Source organism: Triticum aestivum, chromosome 1D, assembly GCF_018294505.1.
Source record: "Triticum aestivum cultivar Chinese Spring chromosome 1D, IWGSC CS RefSeq v2.1, whole genome shotgun sequence".
Taxonomy (NCBI): Eukaryota; Viridiplantae; Streptophyta; class Magnoliopsida; order Poales; family Poaceae; genus Triticum; species Triticum aestivum.
Window position 1 is genome coordinate 284823875 of NC_057796.1, and position 25594 is coordinate 284849468.

The 25594-nt window shown below is 45.7% G+C and overlaps 1 protein-coding gene across 2 annotated transcripts; it reads left to right on the forward strand.

The window, feature by feature from the left end:
* The first annotated feature begins 15144 nt into the window (after positions 1 to 15144).
* Positions 15145 to 17951, forward strand: LOC123181493 (uncharacterized). 2 transcript variants are annotated; one of them, XM_044593761.1, is made up of 3 exons: positions 15145 to 15383; positions 15530 to 15987; positions 17143 to 17951. In XM_044593761.1, the coding sequence occupies exons 1-3, from the start codon at positions 15326 to 15328 to the stop codon at positions 17689 to 17691; spliced, it is 1065 nt and encodes a 354-aa protein (XP_044449696.1). In that variant the 5' UTR covers positions 15145 to 15325; the 3' UTR covers positions 17692 to 17951. The 2 variants fall into 2 exon arrangements, with proteins under 2 accessions (XP_044449696.1, XP_044449695.1); XM_044593760.1 differs by having other exon boundaries at positions 15158 to 15383; positions 15503 to 15987.
* Positions 17952 to 25594: the final 7643 nt, after the last annotated feature.

Here is a 25594-nt window from a genome sequence, read left to right on the forward strand (position 1 = left end):
GTATTTTTCAATTCCACAATTACTCAACTAGCAAAACTATGATATTACCACCTTTATATCTCAAAACAATTATCAAGCATCAAACTTTTCATGATATTAATTGACGCAAATTGCCATGCTATTTTAAGACTCTCAAAATAATATAAGTGAAGCATGAGAGATCAGTAGTTTCTATAAAACAAATCCACCACCGTGCTCTAAAAGATATAAGTGAAGTACTAGAGCAAAACTATATAGCTCAAAAGATATAAGTGAAGCACATAGAGTATTCTAATAAATTCTGAATCAAGTGTGACTCTCTAAAAAGGTGTGTACAGCAAGGATGATTGTGGTAAACTAACAAACAAAGACTCAAATCATACAAGACGCTCCAAGCAAAACACAGATCATGTGGTGAATAAAAATATAGCCCCAAGTAAAGTTACCGATGGAAGTAGACGAAAGAGGGGATGCCTTCCGGGGCATCCCCAAGCTTTGCCTTTTTGGTATCCTTAGATTATCTTGGGGGTGCCATGGGCAGCCCCAAGCTTAGGCTCTTGCCACTCCTTGTTCCATAATCCATCAAATCTCTTACCCAAAACTTGAAAACTTCACAACACAAAACTTAACAGAAAATCTCGTGAGCTCCTTTAGCGAAAGAAAACAAAAGACCACTTCAAGGTACTGTAATGAACTCATTCTTTATTTATATTGGTGTTAAACCTACTGTATTCCAACTTCTCTATGGTTTATAAAATCTTTTACTAGCCATAGATTCATCAAAATAAGCAAACAACACACGAAAAACAGAATCTGTCAAAAACAGAACAGTCTGTAGTATTCTGTAACTAACGCAAACTTCTGGAACTCCAAAAAATCATGCAAAATAGGAAGACCTAGGAAATGTGTTTATTGATCAGCAGCAATTGGAATCAGTATTTTATCACGTGCTGGTGATTTTTAACAATTATTTTCGTGGACAGAAAGTTTCTGGAAATTACAGCAAGATCAAATAACTATCATCCAAGAAGATCCTATAGGTTTAACTTGGCACAAACACTAATTAAAACATAAAAACACATCTAACCAGAGGCTAGATCAAATATTTATTCCTAAACAGAAGCAAAAAAAACAAAACCTACAAATAAAATTGGGTTTCCTCCCAACAAGCGCTATCGTTTAACGCCCTTAGCTAGGCATAAAAGTAAGGATAGATCTAGGTATTGCCATATTTGGTAGGCAATCCATAAGTGGCTCTCATGATAGATTCATATGGTAATTTTATTTTCTTCCTAGGGAAGTGTTCCATGCCTTTCTTTAATGGAAATTGGAATCTAATATTCCCTTCCTTCATATCAATAATTGCACCAATCGTTCTAAGGAAAGGTCTACCAAGAATAATAGGACATGAAGGATTGCAATCTATATCAAGAACAATAAAATCTAAGGGCACATAGTTCCTATTTGCAACAATAAGAACATCATTAATTCTTCCCATAGGTTTCTTAATAGTGGAATCCGCAAGGTGCAAGTTTAAAGAGCAATCATCAAAATCACGGAAACCTAGCAAATCGCATAAAGTCTTTGGAATCGTGGAAACACTAGCACCCAAATCACACAAAGCATAGCATTCATGATCTTTAATCTTAATTTTAATAGTAGTTTCCCACTCATCATAAAGTTTTCTAGGGATAGAAACTTCCAACTCAAGTTTTTCTTCATAAGATTGCATCAAAGCATCAACGATATGTTTGGTAAAAGCTTTATTTTGACTATAAGCATGAGGAGAATTTAGCATGGATTGCAACAAGTAAATACAATCTATTAAAGAACAATTATCATAATCAAATTCCTTGAAATCCAAAATAGTGGGTTCATTAATATCTAATGTTTTGATTTCTTCAATCCCACTTTTATCAAATTTAGCACCAAGATTTAAAAACTCCGAATTTTAGGACCGCCTTCTAGGTAAAGGTGGATCATATTCAGTCCCATCATTATCAAGATTCATATTGCAAAACAAAGATTTAATGGGGGACACATCAATAACTTTTAGATCTTCATCTTTATTTTCATAGAAATTTGAAGAACACGCTTTCATAAAACAATCTTTCTTAGCACGCATCCTAGCGGTTCTTTCTTTGTACTCATCAATGGAAACTCTCATAGCTTTGAGAGACTCATTGATATCATTATTAGGTGGAATAGATCTAAGTTTCAAAGAATCAACATCAAGAGAAATTCTATCAACGTTCCTAGCCAATTCATCAACTTTAAGCAATTTTTCTTCAAGCAAAGCATTGAAATTCTTTTGCGAATTCATAAACTCTTTAACACTAGTCACAAATTCAGAGGGCATCTTATTAAAATTTCCTTAAGAGTTGTTGTAGGAATTACCATAATTATTAGAGGAATTGCTAGGATAAGGCCTAGGATTAAAGTTTCCTCTATACGCGTTGTTACCAAAATTATTCCTACCAACAAAATTCACATCCATAGATTCATTATTATTCTCAATCAAAGTAGACAAAGGCATATCATTAGGATCAGAAGAAACACTCTTAGTAGCAAATAATTTCATAAGTTCATCCATCTTTCCACTCAAAACATTAATTTCTTCTATCGCATGCACTTTTTTATTAGTAGATCTTTCAGTGTGCCATTGAGAATAATTAACCATAATATTACCTAGGAGTTTAGTAGCTTCTCCTAAAGTGATTTCCGTAAAAGTGCCTCCCACGGCCGAATCTAAAAGATTTCTAGAAGCAAAATTCAATCTGGCATAAAAATTTTGTATAATCATCCACAAATTCAAACCATGAGTAGGGCAATTACGTATCATTAATTTCATTCTCTCCCAAGCTTGTGCAACATGTTCATGATCAAGTTGCTTAAAATTCATAATATCGTTTCTAAGAGAGATAATCTTAGTGGGAGGAAAATACTTAGAGCTAAAAGCATCTTTGCACTTGTTCGAAGAATCAATACTATTTTTAGGCAAAGACGTAAACCAAGCTTTAGCACGATCTCTAAGCGAAAAAGGAAATAGCTTCAATTTAACAATATCATTGTCCACATCTTTCTTCTTTTGCATATCACACAAATCAACGAAGCTATTTAGATGAGTAGCGGCATCTTCACTAGGAAGGCCGGCGAATTGATCTTTCATGACAAGATTCAACAAAGCAGCATTGATTTCACAAGATTCAGTATTGGTAAGAGGAGCAATCGGAGTGCTAAGGAAATCATTATTGTTGGTATTGGTAAAGTCACACAATTTGGTATTATCTTGAGCCATCGTGACAAACAAGCAATCCAACACACGAGCAAACAAAAAGCAAGCGAAAAAGAGGCGAACGGAAAAGAGAGGGCGAATAAAACGGCAAGGGTGAAGTGGGGGAGAGGAAAATGAGAGGCAAATGGCAAATAATGTAATGCGGGAGATAAGGGTTTGTGATGGGTACTTGGTATGTTGACTTTTGCATAGACCTCCCCGGCAACGGCGCCAGAAATGGCTCGTTGTCAGGAGTCAAATCTTGACTTGACTTCGTGTAAGCCTCCCCAGCAACGACGCCAGAAATGGCTCGTTGTCAAGAGTCAAATCTTGACTTGACTTCGCGTAAGCCTCCCCGGCAACGGTGCCAGAAATCCTTCTTGCTACCTCTTGAGCACTGCGTTGGTTTTCCCTTGAAGAGGAAAGGGTGATGCAGCAAAGTAGCATAAGTATTTCCCTCAGTATTTGAGAACCAAGGTATCAATCCAGTAGGAGGCTACGCGCGAGTCCCTCGCACCTACACAAAACAAATAAATCCTCGCAACCAACGCGATAAGGGGTTGTCAATCCCTACACGGTCACTTACGAGAGTGAGATCTGATAGGATAATATTTTTGGTATTTTTATGATAAAGATGCAAAGTAAAATAAAAGCAAAGTAAAAGACAACAGAAATAACTAAGTGTTGGAAGATTAATATGATGAAGATAGACCCGGGGGCCATAGGTTTCACTAGTGGCTTCTCTCAAGAGCATAAGTATTTTACGGTGGGTGAATGGATTACTGTTAAGCAATTGACAGAATTGAGCATAGTTATGAGAATATCTAGGTATGATCATGTATATAGGCATCACGTCCGAGACAAGTAGACCGACTCTTGCCTGCATCTACTACTATTACTCCACACATCGACCGCTATCCAGCATGCATCTAGAGTATTAAGTTCATAAGAACAGAGTAACGCCTTAAGCAAGAAGACATGATGTAGAGGGATAAATTCATGCAATATGATATAAACCCCATCTTGTTATCCTCGATGGCAACAATACAATACGTGCCTTGCTGCCCCTACTGTCACTGGGAAAGGACACCGCAATATTGAACCCAAAGCTAAGCACTTCTCCCATTGCAAGAAAGATCAATCTAGTAGGCCAAACCAAACTGATAGTTCGAAGAGACTTGCAAAGATAACCAATCATACATAAAAGAATTCAGAAGATTCAAATATTGTTCATAGATAAACTTGATCATAAACCCACAATTCATCGGTCTTAACAAACACACCGCAAAAGAAGATTACAACGAATAGATCTCCACGAGAGAGGGGGAGAACATTGTATTGAGATCCAAAAGGAGAGAAGAAGCCATCTAGCTAATAACTATGGACCCGAAGGTCTGAGGTAAACTACTCACACTTCATCGGAGAGGCTATGGTGTTGATGTAGAAGCCCTCCGTGATTGATTCCCCTTCTGGCGGAGCTCCGGAACAGGCCCCAAGATGGGATCTCGTGGGTACAGAAGGTTGCGGTGGTGGAATTAGGTTTTTGGCTCCGTATCTGGTCGTTTGGGGGTACGTAGGTATATATAGGAGGAAGGAGTACGTCGGTGGAGCAACAGGGGGCCCACGAGGGTGGAGGGCGCGCCCTAGGGGGTAGGCGCGCCCCCTACCTCGTGGCTTCCCTGTTGGTTGCTTGACGTGGGGTCCAAGTCTCCTAGATCTTGTTCGTTCCAAAAATCACGTTCCCGAAGGTTTCATTCCGTTTGGACTCCGTTCGATATTCCTTTTTTGCGAAACTTTGAAATAGGCAAAAAAACAGCAATTCTAGGCTGGGCCTCCGGTTAATAGGTTAGTCCCAAAAATAAAATAAAAGTGAATAATAAAGCCCAATAATGTCCAAAACAGAAGATAATATAGCATGGAGCAATCAAAAATTATAGATACGTTGGAGACGTATCAGCGGCCCACGTGCGAGCGCTGATCCTAAGGCGGCATCGCCGAAGACGCTGCTCTCCTGAGGCCCTGTGCGGAGTAGTTGCTTCTTCTTCTTGGGGATGGACTCAGGAAGGTACTGGACGCCCTCGCTGTCAGGGTCTTCGATTGCTGCGGCTTGGAAGGCGCACACACCGCATCTCTTTCTTCGCAGGGGACCGTGATGATTCTGCCGCTTCCTGGCATCTTGAGGACGTTGTAGCCGTGGTGGGTCACTGCCATGAATTTGGCTAATGTTGGGTACCCAAGGATGGTGTTGTACGGCAGACGGATGTGGGTGACGTCGAAGTTGATGAGCTCGGTGCAGTAGTTGTCGCGCTGGCCGAAGGTGACAGAGAGGTGGACTTGCCCTATTGGGGTGGTGGAGCCATCGGTCACTCCTGAGAAGGGCTTGGTAGGCTACAGCTGATCGTATGGCACTTGGAGGTTGTCGAATGTCTCGACGGACAAGATGTTAAGCCCTGCGCCGCCGTCAATGAGGGTCTTGGTGACTGATACGTCTCCAACGTATCTATAATTTTTGATTGCTCCATGCTATTATATATTCTATTTTGGATGTTTAATGGGCTTATTTATACACTATTATATTATTTTTGGGACTAACCTATTAACCCAAGGCCCAGTGCAAATTGCTGTTTTTTTGCCTATTTCAGTGTTTCGCAGAAAAAGAATATCAAACGGAGTCCAAACAGAATGAAACGTTCGGGAGCGTGATTTTTGGAACAAACGTGATCCAGAGGACTTGGAGTGGACGTCAAGAAACATACGAGGAGGCCACGAGGCAGGGGGAGCGCCTACCCCCCTGGGCACGCCCTCCACCCTCGTGGGCCCCTCGTAGCTCCACCGACCTACTTCTTCCTCCTATATATACCTACGTACCCTGAAACCATCGAGGAGCACCACGAAAACCTAATTCCACCGCCGCAACCTTCTGTACCCGTGAGATCCCATCTTGGGGCCTTTTCCGGCGCTCTGCTGGAGGGGCATCGATCACGGAGGGCTTCTACATCAACACCATAGTCTCTCCGATGATGTGTGAGTAGTTTACCACAGACCTTCGGGTCCATAGTTATTAGCTAGATGGCTTCTTCTCTCTCTTTGGATCTCAATACAAAGTTCTCCTCGATCTTCTTGGAGATCTATTCGATGTAACTCTTTTTGCGGTGTGTTTGTCGAGATCCGATGAATTGTGGGTTTATGATCAAGATTATCTATGAACAATATTTGAATCTTCTCTGAATTCTTTTATGTATGATTGGTTATCTTTGCAAGTCTCTTCGAATTATCAGTTTGGTTTGGCCTACTAGATTGATCTTTCTTGCAATGGGAGAAGTGCTTAGCTTTGGGTTCAATCAAGCGGTGCTCGATCCCAGTGACAGTAGGGGAAGCGACACGTATTGTATTGTTGCCATCGAGGATAAAAAGATGGGGTTTATATCCTATTGCTTGAGTTTATCCCTCTACATCATGTCATCTCACCTAATGCGTTACTCTGTTCTTATGAACTTAATACTCTAGATGCATGTTGGATAGCGGTCGATGTGTGGAGTAATAGTAGTAGATGCAGGCAGGAGTCGGTCTACTTGTCGCGGACGTGATGCCTATATACATGATCATGCCTAGATATTCTCATAATTATGCACTTTTCTATCAATTGCTCGACAGTAATTTGTTCACCCACCGTAATACTTATCCTATCTTGAGAGAAGCCACTAGTGAAACCTATGGCCCCTGGGTCTATTCTCCATCATATTAATCTCCCGTCAACGAGCTATTTCTGTCGCCGTTTATTTTGCTTTCTTTACTTTTAATCTTTATCATAAAAATATCAAAATATTATCTTATCATCTCTATCAGATCTCACTTTTGCAAGTGGCCGTGAAGGGATTGACAACCCCTTTATCGCGTTGGTTGCAAGGTTCTTATTTGTTTGTGTAGGTACGAGGGACTTGCGTATGGCCTCCTACTGGATTGATACCTTGGTTCTAAAAAACTGAGGGAAATACTTACGCTACTTTGCTGCATCACCCTTTCCTCTTCAAGGGAAAACCAACGCAGTGCTCAAGAGGTAGCAGTGACTTGGACGTTGATGATGACGGGCGAGCACATCATCGGGAGGGCGCCGACAATCGACGCGCTCTTGAGCTGGTCTGACGAGCTGAAGGTGATGGCGCACTTGGACCACCTGAGCGGGTGTGTGGCCTCGAGCCTGGGAAGAGTCGCGTGCACCTCGGGAGCAAACTGCTTGAAGAGCGCTGGGATGCTGGGGCCTGAGCTCCGCCCAAGATGCAGGCGATAGCACGTGGCTCCTGGAAGCCCCCAGCCCCCATCGTCCTGATGGTGGTCGTCATTCCTTCTTGGTGGTGGCGGCAGTGGAGGCAGTCCAGCATTGCCCTAAGGGTGGTCCTCGCGAGGCTAGTCCTTCCATGCACCCTCACGAGGCTGGTCCTGCTAGCGGTCCTCACGAGGCCAGTCGCGCCACTCCTGGCGGGGGCCGCGATCGTCCCAGCGTCCTCCACCACCTCCTCCTCCTCCTCGGCCATAGCCCCGGTCGTTGCGCTCGGGGCGTCGACCAAAGCATCCATCTAGAATGGCCCTGAGCTCTTGACAATCGTTGGTGTTGTGGCTGTGTACGTTGTGGAAGGCGCAGAACGGGCGACTGCTCTTGGACGACTCGGGGTGGTCCTCTTACTATGGTGGCTAGTCCTATTTATAGAGGCCCTGGTCCTCTTCCCAAATGTAGATGGGAAGGGATCCAACAACAGCCAAATTTGAAGGGAGACAACCAGTACAAGTTATCCTGACTAAAGGTGGTCTTCGCCTGCCAAAGGCTCTGGTGGTGACGCCGTCGTGGGCTCCATGGTGACCTCAGTCCTGCCGTCTTGATGGTCTTGGTCTTGTTGCACCGATATGGAAACCTTTGCCTGGTGCCTCGGGACTCCTCGCCTGCGCTTGCCTCTTTAGCACCAAAGAGGAAACGAGTACACTGCGCGCTGGCGCCCGCCTAGCCTTGGTCGTCATGGCTTGCGTCACAGGAACCTTGCGAGGTGCCCCTCGCCTTGATCTCTCCGCTCCTAGCGAGCCAGCCTAGTGAGGCCTCCCCCGAGGAGGTCTTGCGTCGTCCGCCTCGCGAGGCTTGGCCCCTCGCGAGGGTCTTGAGTGTTCTATGATGACCCCCGTTCCCAGGACGCCGACAACTGGGTAGAGGATAATGATGCTACGAGAGCACTAATTTCCGAATATTTCCAGCATTTATTTTCTTCCGAGGTCGCTGTACCGAACGAAGAGGTTTTAAATAAATTTAAACCTTGTGTTTTGAGTTATATGAATAATTCTCTGTTGGCCCCTTATTCTGCAGAAGAGGTGAAGAGAGCATTATTTTCTATAGGATACCTGAAAGCTCCCGGGCCAGACGGATTGCACGCAATTTTCTATAAAAAATTCTGGCCTATTTTGGGGGAAGATTTGGTGAAAGAAGTTTTGCAAGCAGTTAATACTGGGGTAATTCCAGAAGGGTGGAATACAACTACTATTGTGCTTATTCCAAAGGTTGACAACCCCGAGATGATCACGCGGTTCAGACCTATAAGTTTGTGTAATGTTGTGTATAAAGTGATCTCGAAGATGTTAGCCTCAAGATTGAAAGTTTTTCTTCCAGATATCATTAGTGAAACACAAAGCGCATTTGTACTTGGCCGTATCATCACTAATAATGTGATAGTGGCATATGAGTGCTTACATACAATGAAGAAGAGGAAAAAGGGCAAAGTGGGGACATGTGCGGTAAAACTCGATATGCATAAAGCCTATGACAGAGTTGAGTGGGTATTTTTGGAGGCAATGTTGAACAGACTTGGTTTTGCTAGCAGATGGGTCCAAATGATCATGGCATGTTTCACATCTGTGGAGTATAAAGTAAGGTTTAATTCAAACGAGACATTACCTTTCACTTCCATGAGAGGTCTTCGGCAGGGAGACCCGCTATCGCCGTATCTATTCTTACTATGTGCTGAAGATTTATCGGCCTTAATTGCGCACGACGAAGTTGCTGGTAATTTGAATGTAGTAAAGGTGTGCCACGAATCTCCTGTCATTTCTCATTTGTTATTTGCTGATGATTCTCTTGTTTTGATGAGAGAAGACCCTACAAATGCACAAACCCTAAGATAATTATTAGATGATTATTGTTCAGCCTCAGGACAACTCGTGAGTGGGGCGAAGTGCTCCATTTTCTTTAGCCCGAATACAGATGTGGAAGTTAAGGCTGAGGTGTGCCAGATACTGAACATTATGACAGAGTCTCTCTCTGATAAGTATTTGGGCCTTCCGTCCATGATTGGTGTAGACAAAGTTACTTTCTTCCACCATCTAATTGAAAGGATCCAGATCATGGTCAATGGATGGAAGGAGAGAACCCTATCCTTCGGTGGCAAAGAAGCTCTTCTCAAAGCGGTGGCCCAAGCCATCCCAACATACGCGATGAGTGTGTTCAAATTCCCGGAAAAAAATTGTAAGGAGATCACTGATGCAATGTCGCCGTACTAGTGGGGAGATGAGGAAAACCACAAGAGAATGCATTGGTTCGCATGGTGGAAGATGTGTGTGCCAAAGGAGAAAGGAGGTATGGGGTTCCGGGATATTCACAGTTTTAACTTGGCTATGTTGGCCAAGCAATGTTGGAGGTTGATTGAGAATTTTGACTCACTTTGTGCTAGAGTTATGAGAGCCAGATATTACCCTAGTGGTGACATACTAAATTGTGAACTAAAGAAAGGATCGTCTTTTGTTTGGCAAAGTATTTGGGCGGGAGTCCAAACCTTCAAGAAAGGCTGCATCTAGAGAGTGGGGGATGGAACAAAGATAAATATTTGGAGTGATTACTAGATCCCAAATAGTGCTTCTAGGAAAGTGCTCACTGTTTGTGGCAACCAACTGCTATCGAAAGTCAGTGATCTTATTGACCCATCTTCGGGCGAGTGGGACGAGCAACTTATCAGAGACACCTTTTGGCATATAGATGTTGAGCGCATACTGCAAATTGCTCTACACCAACAGGCTACAGAGGACTATGTGGCGTGGCACTTGACTAAGAATGGCATTTTTTTAGTGTGATCAGCCTATTATAAAACAATGGGAAGACACCTATATCAAAGATGGAGTGATGAGTCACTGCCAGAGCGGATCTGCACCACATCCGGTGTGGAGGAAGATTTGGAACCTTAAACTGCCAGGGAAGATAAAGATCTTTATTTGGAGGTGTCTACATAATGCGATACCATGCTTTAGTGTTTTGACTAATCGTCACATTGGTACTGTGTCCAATTTTGCAAGCGTGGAGCTGAGGACGTGAGTCACGCCCTATTTAAATGTGCCAGAGTTCGCGAAGTGTGGGCAGCTCTGGGTATGGCACATGAAACAGCGGAAGCCAGTTCGGTTGACCGTCTCAGAGCGGGAGTAATTGAGTTCTTATTATGTGACTCCTCGTATCAGCGGACATATTCGGGCCCAATTGAAATACCGGAACTGATTGCTGCAACTTGCTGGTATTTGTGGTGGCAAAGAAGACAGTTCGTACGGGGAGAAGATTTAGCCTCACCGGTTAAAACGTCAATGGCAATCCATGCTTTAACTCTAAACTACGTACGAGCATCGGGAAAGCCAAAGAATACACCTAGATTGAACAAATGGTTGATCGCGCTTTAATGCCAATAGATCCTAAATGGCGATGCTTCTTTCCAGGAAAGCGATCACTCAGGTGGGTGTGGAGCGGTGGTCAGGGACAATCGTGGAGGTTTCATTGCAGCAACTACTGCCAACCTGCTGCATGTCACAGATGTGGTTTCGGCAGAAGCGGCGGCACTGCGCGAAGGTCTAAAGTTATTGCAGAATCTTGGGTGCAGCAACGTAATGGTGAGGATGGACAATATTGTTGTGGTGGATTGCCTTCGGCTGAATGAAGGTCATGCTATGGTGGCAGCTCCAATCTTCGAAGAGTGTAGAATTCTACTCAGGGACAAAGGGAAGGTGACTATCGAGCATTGCAATCGGGAATCAAATTGTGTTGCTCATGAGCTAGCTAGCTGGGGTGGTGCAAACACTCCATCCTTGTGGGTGGATGCACCGCCTGATTTTATTGTAAAATTTCTAGCGGATGATGTAAATTTGATTGATCAATAAAGCTAGCTGTCAAGGCCTTCCCATAAAAAAAATCTATTCCTTATCCTGGTCCTACCCTCATCTGACTCTCAAACATGAACAACATGATCCCAAGTCCCCAAAACCGAAGCTTTCCATGTTCTAGAACATCATGACTCGCTCCTTCTGTCCTTTTTTACACCAGAACAACCCGAAAATTCGTGGGGGCACACACATGTGGAACCGTTTGAGGGAACTGGTTGAAAAATGGATGCAAATTCTTAACCCGTTGAATATAAGACAATATAGTATCTATTCTATATAAATACTTCAACTAGTCATTATTGTACGTCTTATTACATGTGCTTATGGCATTTCTAACTGACGACCTAAAAATAGTGGAGTATCCGGTGGAGTGAACACTTAGTGGAGTATATTTACTCCACTAAGTTTTGGCTGGACCTAGCCGATATATTTAACAAAGTGAATTTTGTTTTTTTCTAAACTTTGCAATTGTAGTATACATTGCAACTACATATTAGCACACATATAAAAACTAAATATAAATTTGAATGTTCAATCAAATCACGAATATAGTTTACAAACCGAATTATTCAAATTTAAACACGCCGAATGCTCTAAATGTAACAAATAGCATGTGAATAGAACAATTAGGACTCGCTAAGACGTTACCAGTTATGCTCAATATGATCTTGTTGGAGCTGAGCATGAACTTGTCGGTTCTTGATCTTGCAATGCTCCTCAAAGAATGCCAGGACCCTATTCATATCATATTCTGGCTCAACTGGAGTCCCATTGGTGATGTGCCAAAAGTTCTCAGGCATATCCCTCTCATCTTCAATGACCATGTTATGCAATATGATGCAACAAGTCATGATCCTCCATAGAACCTTGGAGCTCCAGTACTCGGCAGGGCCACGAACAATTGCAAAGCGCTTCTGCAGCACACCGAAGGCTCTCTCAACATCTTTCCTAGCAGCTTCTTAACATTGGGCAAAGTGAATATTTGTTACCTTTTGGACGCGGAATTGTTTTGACCAAGGTGGCCCATGGTGGATAGATGCCTAGAAGAGTAACCCATCGAGTAGTTGTGCCCGTTGACCGAGTAGTTGCAAGCAGGAGCTTCACGTGTAATAAGCCTAGAAAACAATGGTGATCTCGACAGCACATTTAAGTCACTGTGAGAGCCATGCAAACCAAAGAATGAATGCCATGTCCAAAGATTCTTCGATGCAACTGCCTCAAGATTGATCATTGGATCGTTGCAGTGGTCTTTGTACTGACCCTTCACCCTGCAGGACAATTCTTCCATGTCTAGTGCATACAGTCAAGTGATACAAGCATCCCTGACCATCCTCTAGCTCCACTCTCGGTCATCAGCCTCTGGGTGTCTTCCTTGGTTGGTGCTCTCAAGTACTCCGGGCCAAAGACAACGATCCCTGCTTTAGTGAACCTTCGAACAACCTACACAATTGTGTCATCACCAATGCAGACATATGCATCAATTGCATCGGCTGAACACTCATATGCCAAGACTCAAACAGCCTTAATGCACTTCATCAAAGGGCTTGCACTTATCTCTCCGCATGCATTTCCCCGAAGCTTGAACCAGTCATCGTATCTCTCAACGGCCTTTGCAATGGCCAGAAAATGACTTGTGTGCATCCAAAAGCACCGGCGGAAGTACTTCTCCAGATAGGTTGGCTTTGGGTCAAAGTGGTCTCTCAAGATATTGGCATGACCCTCCACTCTATCAGGTTGATGTGTATGCAACCAAACTGTGATCCTCTCCTAGGCTGCCGAACATCATCATTGAAGATCATGCCTAAAACAGTGTCAAAGTCATCGTCGTCTTCCTCCTCTTTGTATGACGACGAGCCTTCGAAGACCATCTCCCTCAACCTCTTCATCTACACGTTCAGTAGATACGATTGCCTCTACATTCCTACCCCCATAGTATTGTCAGGATTATATCCATGACCACCACTCCGCCTGTAGTTGGAGGAGGGAGAGTGCCTCCTTATCGACATCTAGGCCAGGAGGAATAAGAGGAGCGACATTTCTCCGAAAAACTGCACTTCGGCAATAGGGTGAAGTCTTCACGGACGATAGTCGACCATCGTTGCCCATTGGGGACATCAGTGGGCAATGTAACCCATCCCTCATCGGCAATGTTAAGTCGTCACAACCCAATAGCATGGATCTGGAGCTCGGCGTCACTCTTTCACTATCTCCGCCACCATGGTGGCCGTGAGGGGAGAGGAAGAAGAGGGGATATCCCTCTAAATCATGGGACCATCCATCGAGCTTATTACAGGAGTCATCATCGGATCGCTCCCTAGCGGCCATCATCCACAATGGAGGACAAGTGGGCGAAGGGGCAGGGGACAACAAGGGCAGCTCATGAGCGCCATGTCACAATTCTAGTATGACAACAAGCCAAATGTACTTAAGGCAACTATGATTGGATGCCTAGTTCCACACAAATTGTACATAGTGGCGGCCCGACTTCCTCTCCAATCCCCACTCTGGCTGATGACGCCACTCGAAAAGAGTTGGAGAGGAGCCTCTATTGAGACACAAAAAATCCATGGCTAAAACTGGAATTAAGATGACCTCAAATGGAAAAGTAACTAAAATAAAAATTCTTCATCTCGTTGATGCGAACAATTTTGCTTTTGAATCATCTTAATATGAGGCTCTATGCAAAAGTTACAACCAAAACTGTGGATTGCACTGAAAGTGCCTGAACACTCCAGGCTGGTCCAGAGCCTATGGGGAATCTCCGGGCACCCTCCGGACACAACAGAAGCATTTTAAAGATGTGCGCGAAAAACTAGATATGGGAAAAAATATACTTTTTTACTCACGCAAATACACCTTAAGATGTCCTCGGATGGAGAAGTGTTGAGCATGAGGTTTTTTTTTTGTCTCGTCGAGAAGGACAAGTTTGTTGTTGGAGTCATTTTGGTCCAAGATCGTACGAGATCTCCATGGCCGGCGCAAGGGACCGACGCAAGGGAGCTATCTGGTACATTTGGCAACCGGAATCCTTCAGACCTATGCGTCCGTGTTAGGGTATATTTGATGTTTTGGATAGTAATCCACGTATTTTTATTATACGGAAAGTTCATCTGTCTCGTATATAGATGAGAAGCGATGACCTATTAAACAACACACAATGAATCAATAGATCTATCACATTTTACCTTTATTTTTTCTTCTTTACCCTATTTTTTTTCTCGTTTCCGTGTTCGACAGCAGCGAACCTCGAGGTCCTAGAGGCGATCAGATCGACCTAGAGCAACTCATAGCCGCCACGTGTCCTGACAAGGTCCTTTCCAGATGTGTGGGGCTTCGGGTCCTCAAATGACCTCACCGGCGTGTCTTGCGCATCGCACTCCCAACAAGGCTCATTTGGTGACGTGTCTTGCGTATCGCGCTCGATGTCGGGGTATACACAATGACATGTCTGTGTGCAAACAGCCTTGGATGCACCGACTACACTCAAGAGCGAGTAAGATATGTGGGACCATATGTCCAGCGTGGCCCGTACGTACCGAACAAGGCACATCCGTCCGTAGACGGAACGTACTCGCTCCCACAAGCGAGCTGGGCCTGTAGTAGTAGGTTACAGGCCCACGTAGCGCGCGTGCGACTTCCTCAACGGCAAAACCAACGGCTCGTTCTCTCCGGACGCGTGAGACAACGGTCATATTACCGTTGTACTCTCCTCCAAGTCCAACCCCGACTCCGAGCGTCGTTCAAATCCTTTAAAGCCGCCTCCCATCTCTCTCCTCCCCCACCCTCGATTGCTGCCATCGCCGCCGCCGCCGCCGCCTTCCCTCCTCTCCTCGCGTCTCTCAGCCTCAGCGACGTGAAGCGCGCCCCCATCTCGTCGTCTCCGCGCGCAAGAACCAGCCAGCGATGGAGACGCCGCTATCCACCAGGAGGATCACCCGCTCGCTCGCCGCCGCATCCGCCCGTGAGTTCCCCCCCCCCCCCCCCCCCCCCACGATCGACCGCAATTCCCTCGCTCCCTACCAGATCGCTTATGGATCCCGTCGTGATACTTCTACTCGGAAATCCCTGTGCTGATCGCAGTTCTTGGATTCGATTCTCCCCCTGCAGAGAAGAGTGCCGCCGCGGATGTGACCTGCAGCAGATCCAAGAAGGCCGCCGCCAAGGGAGGAGACGCTCCGCGCGCCGCGCTGCACGACATCACCAACGACTCCCCCATCGTCGGCCTCGCCGCTGGCGGCCTCGTCCACGCCGCCGACAGGACCCCACAGGCCGCCACCGCTGGCGCCAAGAACCGCCCCAGGCCCCGCTGCACGCCCGGCTCTGGCGAGGCGCTGCTGCGCGGCCAGGTCAAGACGCTCCTGCAGAAGGTCGACGAGGAGGGCGCTGCCGCCGCCGCTATCAGGCCGGTCCGCATCCACGCGCTGCTCGGCGTCACCAGGTCGCCGGCGCAGCTCCTCGCCCCCACCCCGTTCAACACGCCGCAGCTCTGGGCCGATTCCGCCGCCCGTGGGGAGTCCGTGCTGCCCTGCGTCCTCGAGCAGGAGGAACTGATTCCTAAGCTGCAGGTACCGATCTCCGTCTTAACTCCGTGAACAACTCAAAGATCGATTTTGTCAATTTCTGTTTTGCTTCTTATGTTTAGTTATCTCCGTGCAACAACTCAAAGATCAAACCTTGCATTGTATTGATCATCACTTGTTGAGCTGCGCATGATATATCAATTCTGTAAAATTAACCATGTGTTTGCATAGCCTGATCCCTTGTGTTTTACAGTAGTACTATTTGTGAGTAGCATAGCCTGGTACATGATACCCTTAACGATAGGCAGACCAAAGATGTTTATTGTGTCCTACACTACTTGATAAATTTTGATGAGACCTTTTACGGTACATCAAAATATTTTAAGCCATTTATTTTTGTGGTTCAACGGTCCAGATATAGCAATACTACGCCATAATTCAGGTAGTATATTCAGATGCCAGGGGCACTTTTGGCAGTTCATTAGTGTAGATCCCACAGCTGCTTCTGCTGGATGTCCACACCCCGAGGGGCGGCTAGAGGAAGGCTGCCGGTGCTGCCATTCGTGCCGTTGGCAGGGTGGTGTGGGGCCGCAGCAGGCTGGGGATGACACGGTGGGTGGGCTGCGGTGGGCACGGGTCTGGACGGGAGGGAGTAGGAGAACACGTTGCTCTCCTTCGGTCGCGCTGCCGAGCTGGTCGCCATTGCAGAGGGGGAGAACATGGTGCTAGTTAGTGCCGCTTCCATTTCTCATAATTAGTTCACAGTTGTGAAGGTGCTAGCTTGCTTAAGGTTGGATTTAGAATTGACGCCCAGGCATCACGAGCTAAATTGGTACGCAGTGTTGTTGTGTGAGTAGTGTTCGTAATGCTACAGTTTTACATGGCAAGCTCCAGTCCCGAATTCCAAGTATCTAATTTGTTGGTGTTGATGGAGACGGGGAGCAGCGGCTGGTGTCGCCGTCCGCTTCGTCTACCTTCGGCGGCGGCACAACAGGATGAACGGGCCTGCCTGTGCTTGTCACGTGCCGCAGCCTAACTTGGGACTGTCACGGAGGCCGGAGAAGAGAGCGTACAGCGGCAACCGATTAATTCTGTTTCCCTGCTCGATTGATCGATCGGAGGCCCTAAACAGATCACGTGCCGTCAGCTTTATTGTTGCATCTGGGCTTGAGCTGTGTTGCCACTGCTGTTTTTGTGCAGGCAATTGCTGATCCCCCGCCCAACCGCGCGCTGGTGTTCGACGACTCCCCAGGGAAATCGGACCAGTCCACGGATGGATCATCCCTGGCATTCCACGTGAGCAGCAGCGACAGATCAGCTGACGACGACAGCTCGTCGGTTTGGTCCATCCAGGTCAATGTCAGCTCTGAGGAGAAGGAAGAGGAGGAGATCGGTGTTGACACCGTGGGAGAGCTGGAAGAAGAGTACAATACCGAGGAGGAGCCGGAAGGAGAGTACTACACCGAGGATGAGGACTGGGAAGACGACGATGATGATAGCGAGTGCTTTGATGATCTGTGCGAGGGGATGAGCAAGATGTCGGTGTTCGAGGAGGAGGAGAAGAAGAAGGTTGGGCTGCCGCCATTCGAGGGCAGGCACACCCGGTTCGTCTACAACAGCGACGACGAGATCGTGGAGAGGAAGGAGGTGGAGAACGCGGCGGCGGAGCACGGCGCGCTGCTGAGGGGCCTGCCGGTGCCGGAGGGGAAGCATCTCCGGTTCCACGACGATGATGACGAGGAGGAGTAAGCAGGCCTGCATGAGTTGATGGGGATGGGTTTGGGGTGTTTACGTTGATGGGATACAGTAGTGTGGTTGTCGCTCCCTGACACCAACACATTTTTTTGGTTTGGACATGCTATCTTTTATGCTTTTTTGGCTTTGATTTGTTATTGCTGGTTCCAGTTATTCTGAGGACATGGTGGTACATCGATGTTATTGCTGGTTCAGTTAGTGCAACATATCTCAAGTTGTACTGAATAATTCAATGCTCTCATTGTTCATGCTCATTCTGTGTATTCAGTTTTCAGTTCATGCTCATTCTGTGTGATATTCAGTTTTCAGTTCATGCTCAGTATCCAGTTTTCAGTTTATTCTTTTGATAGATCAGCTAAGATCCAATACATACAGGCATGCGCCAATTCTGTTGGTAATTCTTTGGGGCATTTGCCATCTCAAATTCTCAATCATTGAGGACACTGAAAATGCAACATGACGTTTGTTCATGCTCATTTTGAGCTTTTCCGGTTACTGTTCTCAAGTTTGGAAAATGGACTGCCTCGATCCCAATGGCATGTGTATACAAATTGTGGACATGAAAAATACAAGAAGCAAGTGAAGTCCGAGTAAAAAACTTTCACTACAAGAAGAAAAACTTCACCGAGGACATAAAAATATACCTCCAAGCACAATAGTTCGAGAATAACCCTATCAAAAATATTGAGAATATCCAGAAAATTATGGACCACGCTTTATTTTTATGAAAATAGTCCCCGATCAATAAAGCACAAAGATCCCTAGAAGTATCAAAAATCACGGTCGAGTTTGTGGAGACAAGCACTCGAGCGAGCCGAGGGCGCGTCGTCATCATCGTCCCTCCCTCATCTGTGATTGTACGTTCGCATGTCCAACTCCTTCTCCCCCATGTCATGCATTCAAATCAAGTCTTACCAAAACCTTAACTAAATCAAATCAAACATTACCAAATCAAATCAAATCAAAACTTTCCTTATCTTTCCAACTCATACTCAAATAAAATCTTACAAAATCTATAATATGATGGGTGTAAGATTTACACAATTGGTATTGAACCACTAGAATGTGTATGCCCCGTTGCAACGCACGGACAATTAGCTAGTCGTTGACACTCGAGAAGTAGTCGTGCTTAGACCCTAAAGGGCCAATGCACAAGAGCAACAAAATATCGTTGATGAAGAAAAACACAGATCAAAATGATCATACAGATTCGTTGTAGACCAACACTAACCGGACCCAAGCAAATCCGCTAGAAAAATACCCGCATGCACCCTCTGCCGATGCTAGGGCACATCACCGGAGCACAAAATGGCGCGAAGGACATCATTCTTACTCGAGGAGGCCGCCACCTTGCCACCCCGACCATGACACGAAGACTACGTAAGGAAAATATGGGAACCCTCCAGCCCGCGAGGGACCGAGGCCTGCCACACCTCCTTGGCTCATAGGGTCACCTGGGAAGGGACGAACCGGCGATGGGCGCCAACGAGAGAGGGACGGATACTCTCGTCACCTCTAGATCACGTGTGGAGGGTGAGAACCTAAACTTGAAGTTGTATGTTTTCTTCAGTTAGGTGTAGCACTTCTTGCAATATCGCCCCAATCTGATCCAACGACTCACAAGGATCCCCTTCCGGTCTCGTCACTAAGCCATCAGATCCCTTTTACCGTTATACAATAGTTATGCATGTTTATACCTTCATCATTGTAGTGAGTAATGAGCTACCTATTTAAGTAGGGTTATGGCTTGTGTGGAGCATATTGAATTGCCCATTGCCTAATGGCTGGAACTCGATACCTTATAGCTATAGTAATATAGGATGGCCCTCTCGATCTAGCCTTAAACTCTAGCTCGTTCCCTTGATTAGTCAATTTCTTGTCCCAAATTCCCCTCGGTCATATCTGGGTCCTCGCAAATTAGTATCCAGAGCTCAAGTTCCTTGGCGACGTTTTTGATTTGGTGATTCTCTTTGTCTGGTCGGTCAAATCCCACCCTCTTGTTGCATCCATGTAGAGTGATTAGTCGGTGCTGGTGGCAACAATTATTCGGGTTTAGATCAGTCGAGCGGAGTGGTTGCTCAGGAACATCTCTTGTTTGGTAAAACTCCACGCCTAGCACTGATTCGTGCACTAGGGAGGTGAGGATTGTTGGCGACAGCAGGATTTGAACACGGGGACGGGTGATGACCCACAAGTGTAGGGGATCTATCATAGCCTTTACGATAAATGAGAGTGTCGGGCCCAACAAGGAGTAGAAGGAATTGGTTGATGAAAATTAGCAAGAGTTCATTTAGAAAGTAGAAAGAGTGTTTGATTGTTCGTTTGAAAGCAAGAGCAATTGCAAGAAAGTAAATAGTAACAAAAGTGCAATGGTGCAGCAAGTGGCTCATTCCTTAAATATGCTAAGGACAAGCCAGTTGTTTTACTTATAGGGATCAAAGCATTCTCGAGGACACATAGGAGTTACACCAAGTTACTTTCATCAAGATTCATTGACTTACATTTTATTGTTTTGATAGTTTGTTGTGTGGTGGAACCTATGATAAGGTGTTGTTCTTACTTGTACAAACAACTCACTTATGATTACACCTCTTACGCAACCATCCGCAAATACAAGAGTATTAAGTTGGAATCTGATAACGCCCGAACGTCAGGTATGTTAGCCCTAATCTTGTTATTTTGTATCACCATGTTTAGTTTGATTTTTCATGTAGTTTAGATGGTATAGGAAAGTGTATGTAGGCCAATGAAGCTTCGGTTGTGTGCACAAAGGAGGCAAGATGTCGGACTGTCGTGCGATGCGACGAGCACGACAAGATGCCGACGACGTTGTGAGATACGGCAAGGTCGCAAGAAGCTCTAGGTTGTGACTTTATATGATGAATGTCATCCAAATATCCATCGCTACTCCATGCATATGCTTTCTCATAATATTGTCTTTCTTGAAGCACTACTGTTGCTATTGTTCTAATTACTACAAAACTGCTACTGCTACCGTTACTATTACAATTGCTATTGTTACCACTGCTATCAAAACTATCATATTACTGTGCTACTAATATCTTATTGCAAGGAAATAACTTCTCAGGTGTGGTTGGATTGACAACTCAACTACTAAGGCTTATAAATACTCTTTGACTCCCCTTGTATCGAATCAATAAACTTGGATGAAATAATGCCCTCGAAGAATGTTGCGATCCCCTATACTTGTGGATCATCAATGTGTGGGTTAGTTAGTTGAGTAGTGGAGCACTTCATGTGGTAAGTGGCCTAAGTGGCGGATCAGCTAGTTGTTGAGTTGCGTGTATATATAGTTGTTGCATTGATAATGAAAGAGGTTGTGAGGGTAAAGAAAAGATGTAGCCTCTCACGCGACCAAGGAGAAAGGACTCTTGGCAAAGCTATTAGGATTTCTTCCTTGGATAGATGTGTGTGTGTGTGTGTGTGTGTGTCCTGGTCGTATGTGTTCATGAGAGTGTTATTTGTGTTGAGAGAAAAGTGAGAAGAGAGTTGTGTGAGGTAACCGACAGGAAGAAGAAGCGGTGCCGTGAGAAGGCGGTGCCAACAAGATACGAGCACATGGAAAATCAAATGTTTTCGATGGCAGCTTTAGTGACGCGAGTATGTCAACTTTAGTTGGCAAGCATGGCAACTTCGTGCTTCAGTTTATTTTTTGATAGAAAATTGTCGTGTCTCAAATAACTTGCCATCCTTGCGTCCCAAGACTTGCCATTGAAAATGCTCGGTTTGCTATGTACTCATACATGACGTCGGATACTTATAATTTGGGTTAAGATAACATCTAGCCATAGCAATAAATTATATGGTTCCAACACCCCTCATGCAATGGTTTATAAACTTAGGGTACGGTAATATATGTCACTCTAGCCACCCATCCATGAACAAACTAATCACACAATGCTCTTCCCTAGGCCCTTAAAGGTAAAGTGGTGTGCAGTCAACGTTCGCACAACACCACTACATAATTACACCACAACACAATATCAAAACATTGAACTAGATTCAACTTCACAAGATTACTAGTAAGTAGTTGTCGGAGTCGGAACCGGACACCCATTCACTAACGTGAGCTTGATGTCTTAGTCTTGTGTAGCTCTTTGATGACTTGTCCTTCCTTTCCGACTCCTTGACTTATCCTTCCTTTCCGAATCCTTGCTTCTACGAGAGGGTCTTCATTCATAACGATCATCTCTAGTCCTTCTCTCTCTTGGAGGTGATTCACCTCTTGTACTTCTCCTTTTTGGTGAGTCTTCTGTTTTCTTGTAGGGAGCCATACACTCATTGGAATAGCGTCCGGGTCTTCCACAATTGTAGCAATTAGGATCATGACTAGAAGATCTTTTGTCATTGTAGGACCTTGACTTGGAGCTTCTCTCTTTGCTTCTACTGTTATAGAATTTGTTGAAGTTCTTCACCATTAAGCTAAATTATTCATTGGAGACTTGATTCTCACTTGATGTTGTAGGGGCATCACTTGAAGCTTTGTAAGCATCACTTGACTTATTGTGAAGCTCTTCCTTATCCTTGAGTGACATCTCATGAGCAACAATTCTACCAAAGACTTTCGTGGGCTTGAGATCTTTGTAATTGGGCATCATTTGGATCAATGTGCACACGGTATCATATTTTCCAGCCAAGGCTCTAAGGATCTTCTTGATGATGAATTTGCTGGTCATCTCTTCACTTCCTAAGCCAGTAATCTCATTTGTGACGAGAGCAAGCCAATAAGTTGGTGTACAAAAGTAGGGGCACTCCTTTTTTACCCCTTTACTTGTGCACGGACAGTCCGAGCCGCGCCCATGGCCACACTAAGCAGGGCAGAGGAGGGAAGCCGAAGGCACAAGACGACCAGAGGCAACGCCAAGACCAGAGAACACAAAAGAGCAAGAGGGCGAGGTGGACTCCCCCGGCAAGACCCTTGCCGAGGCAGCCTCCGCGGCCTCGACAAGAGCCTTGCTGGGGCAACTTGCCCGATGCCAGTAGAGCAGGCCACCCTTGAGCCCGCGGGTTCCAACACCACCAACCAACTACATTGGAACCAAGGCTCGGGAGGCGCCTCTGTGGTGGCATGCAGATCTTCGTCAAGATCATACCCACACAAGATCAGAGGAGGACCAGAAGACGACGATCCTAGGCGGGATCCTAGCCAAGGAAATCCACGAGACCCCCGGTAAGACGCTTTTCGGGGAAGACCACGATGCTACGGCAAGACCCTTGTCGGGGCCCCGGCAAGGCCCTTGCCGAAGACACCTACGGGGCCACGGCCAGGCCCGCGTCTGCCAAGGCTCCACCGCCATCCCCATGCAGCTGCTAGCTCAACCAGCTGAGCAGGCACCTGCGTGGCGACGGGCGGCCTCCACGACCGACTCAGCAAGCACCTGTGTGGTGGCATGCAGGTCTTCGTGAAGGCTCCACCACCGCGCCAACCCAGCAGCCAGCCAACATGGCGCCATGACGCCTCGTCAGCTCGGACGCGTGTCGAAGCCAAGCGAGGCGGCGACAGCTGGGACGTGCTTCCTTGCCGTTCCCGATAAAGTGAGAGGGGCACGTTGGCAGCGCATTAAATGCGTTTGTCCGGCGGTGCCAGAGGATAGACTCATCCACTGTACACCTTTCCCCCTCATGTGTGCCACTGTGGCAACCCCTTTTCCCTATAAAAGGAGGCCCGAGGCGACCAGGAGAAGGATTCGGATCTTTTGGGCAAGCTGCACCCCGTAGCTAGCTCAAGAACACAAGAACACTCAAATACATCCACCAAAGCAGGACTAGGGTATTACGCATCTCCGCGGCCCGAACCTGGGTAAACGATCCTTGAGCTTCCTGTCAGACCCGCTCTTTGCACAACCCCGCGACCGCCAACCGTAGAAGGGATCCGAGTGATTCCATAGGTGTCGATTTCCCCGACACTATAGTACATGTCAAGTTGACTTTGAAGCACATCCTACTTTTGCTTGATAGACTCGGTACCTTCGTGCATATCAACCAAAGTATCCCAAATTTCCTTTGCATTCTCAAGACGGCTAATTTTGTTGAATTCTTTGGGGCACAATCCATTGAAGAGAATATCGCAAGCTTGAGCATTGTATTGCAACATCTTCAATTCTTCTATGGTTGCTTCACAATCCGGTTCTCTACCATCTTCAAAGAATTCACCTTGCAAGCCAACACGCAGAACAGCCCAAACGGTGGAGTTATGACCAAGAATATGCATTTTTCATCTTATGCTTCCAACTAGCAAAATTTGTACCATCAAAATAAGGACCTCTACAGTGATAGTTACACTCGCTAGACGCCATACTCTCCTAGGTTGTGAAACCAAGGCTATGATCACCAAAGCTATGGAAATCAAGGCTAATGGAGACCAAAGCTCTGATACCACTTGCAGGATTGAAAGTATGTCTAGAGGGGGATGATTAGACTACTTGACCAAATAAAAATCTATCATTTTCCCAATTTTAGTTGTGGGCAGATTTTAGCAAGTAGCACAAGCCAAGCAATCAACCTACACATGGAATTCTAAGAGTATAGAAGTGGAATGTAAAACATTGCATATGAAGGTAAAGGGAAGGGTTTGGAGAAGGCAAACACAATGGTGACATGAAGATTTTTGGCATGGTTCCGATAGGTGGTGCTATCATACGTCCACGTTGATGGACACTTCAACCCACGGAGGTTAACAGCTGCGCGAGTCCACGGAGGGCTCCACCCAGGAAGGGTCCACGTAGAAGCAACCTTGTCTATCCCACCATGGCGATCACCCATGAAGGACTTGCCTCACTCGGGTAGATCTTCACAAAGTAGGCGATCTCCTTGCCCTTACAAACTTCTTGGTTCAACTCCACATCACGAGGAGGCTCCCAAGCGACACCTAACCAATCTAGGAGACACAACTCTCCAAAAGGTAATAGATGGTGTGTAGATGATGAACTCCTTGCTCTTGTGCTTCAAATGATAGTCTCCCCAACACTCAACTCTCTCTCACATATTTGGCTATGGTGGAAGAAGGATTTGAGCGGAAAACAACTTGGGGAAGGCTAGATATCAAGGTTCAAAAGGTTGGAATGGAATCTCTTGATCTCAACACATGAGTAGGTGGTTCTGTCTCAAAAAATGAATGGTGGAAGTGTAGGCACGTTCTGATGGCTCTCCTCAATGAGGAAGAAGCGGTGGAGGGGTATATATAGGCTCCACACAAAATCCAACCGTTACACACTTTTGACTCATCTCGGTGGCACCGATTAGGAAACTCGGTGGCACTGATTTGTTCAAAAATATGAACGTTAGGAATCTCGGTGGGACCGATGTGCTAGGGCTTAGGGAAAACATCATCTCGGTGGTGCCGATTGCATCAACTCGGTGGGACCGAAGTGAAGCAATAAGCAACGGAGGGTCTTTCAAGCCAACTCGGTGAGACCGATTGCATAAACTCGGTGGGACCAAAGTGAATGCAATAGATCACAGAGCGCTCGCAAGGCCATATCGGTGGGATCGAGATCTGTACCGGTGTGACCGAATCATTAGGGTTTCTGGCAGTGGCTATGTTAAATGAACTTGGTGGCTCCGTAGAAAGAATCGGTGGGGCCGAGCTTGGAATTAGGGTTTGGACATATTTGGATGGAGAATGTGGCTGAGGGGTTTCGAGCAATATCACTAAGCATTTTGAGCAAGTAGACCATTAAGCAACAGCTCATCCCATTTTAATAGTATTGGCTTTCATATGGACTCAATGTGATCTTGGATCACTTAAATAGAAATGAAGAGTCTTGAGCTTTTGCCAATCTTTGTCCTTAGCATTTTGAGGGTTCCACATCTCTAGTCCATGCCATGCCAATCATTGAACATCCTGAAATATTTATCTGGAATGGATATTAGTTAA

Coding starts and splice junctions, on each gene's coding strand:
- LOC123181493 (XM_044593760.1), top strand. CDS start 15,326: ATGGAGACGCCGCTATCCACCAGGAGGATCACCCGCTCGCTCGCCGCC. Junction 15,384..15,502: donor GCTCGCCGCCGCATCCGCCC/GTGAGTTCCCCC, acceptor TGCTGATCGCAG/TTCTTGGATTCGATTCTCCC. Junction 15,988..17,142: donor AACTGATTCCTAAGCTGCAG/GTACCGATCTCC, acceptor GTTTTTGTGCAG/GCAATTGCTGATCCCCCGCC.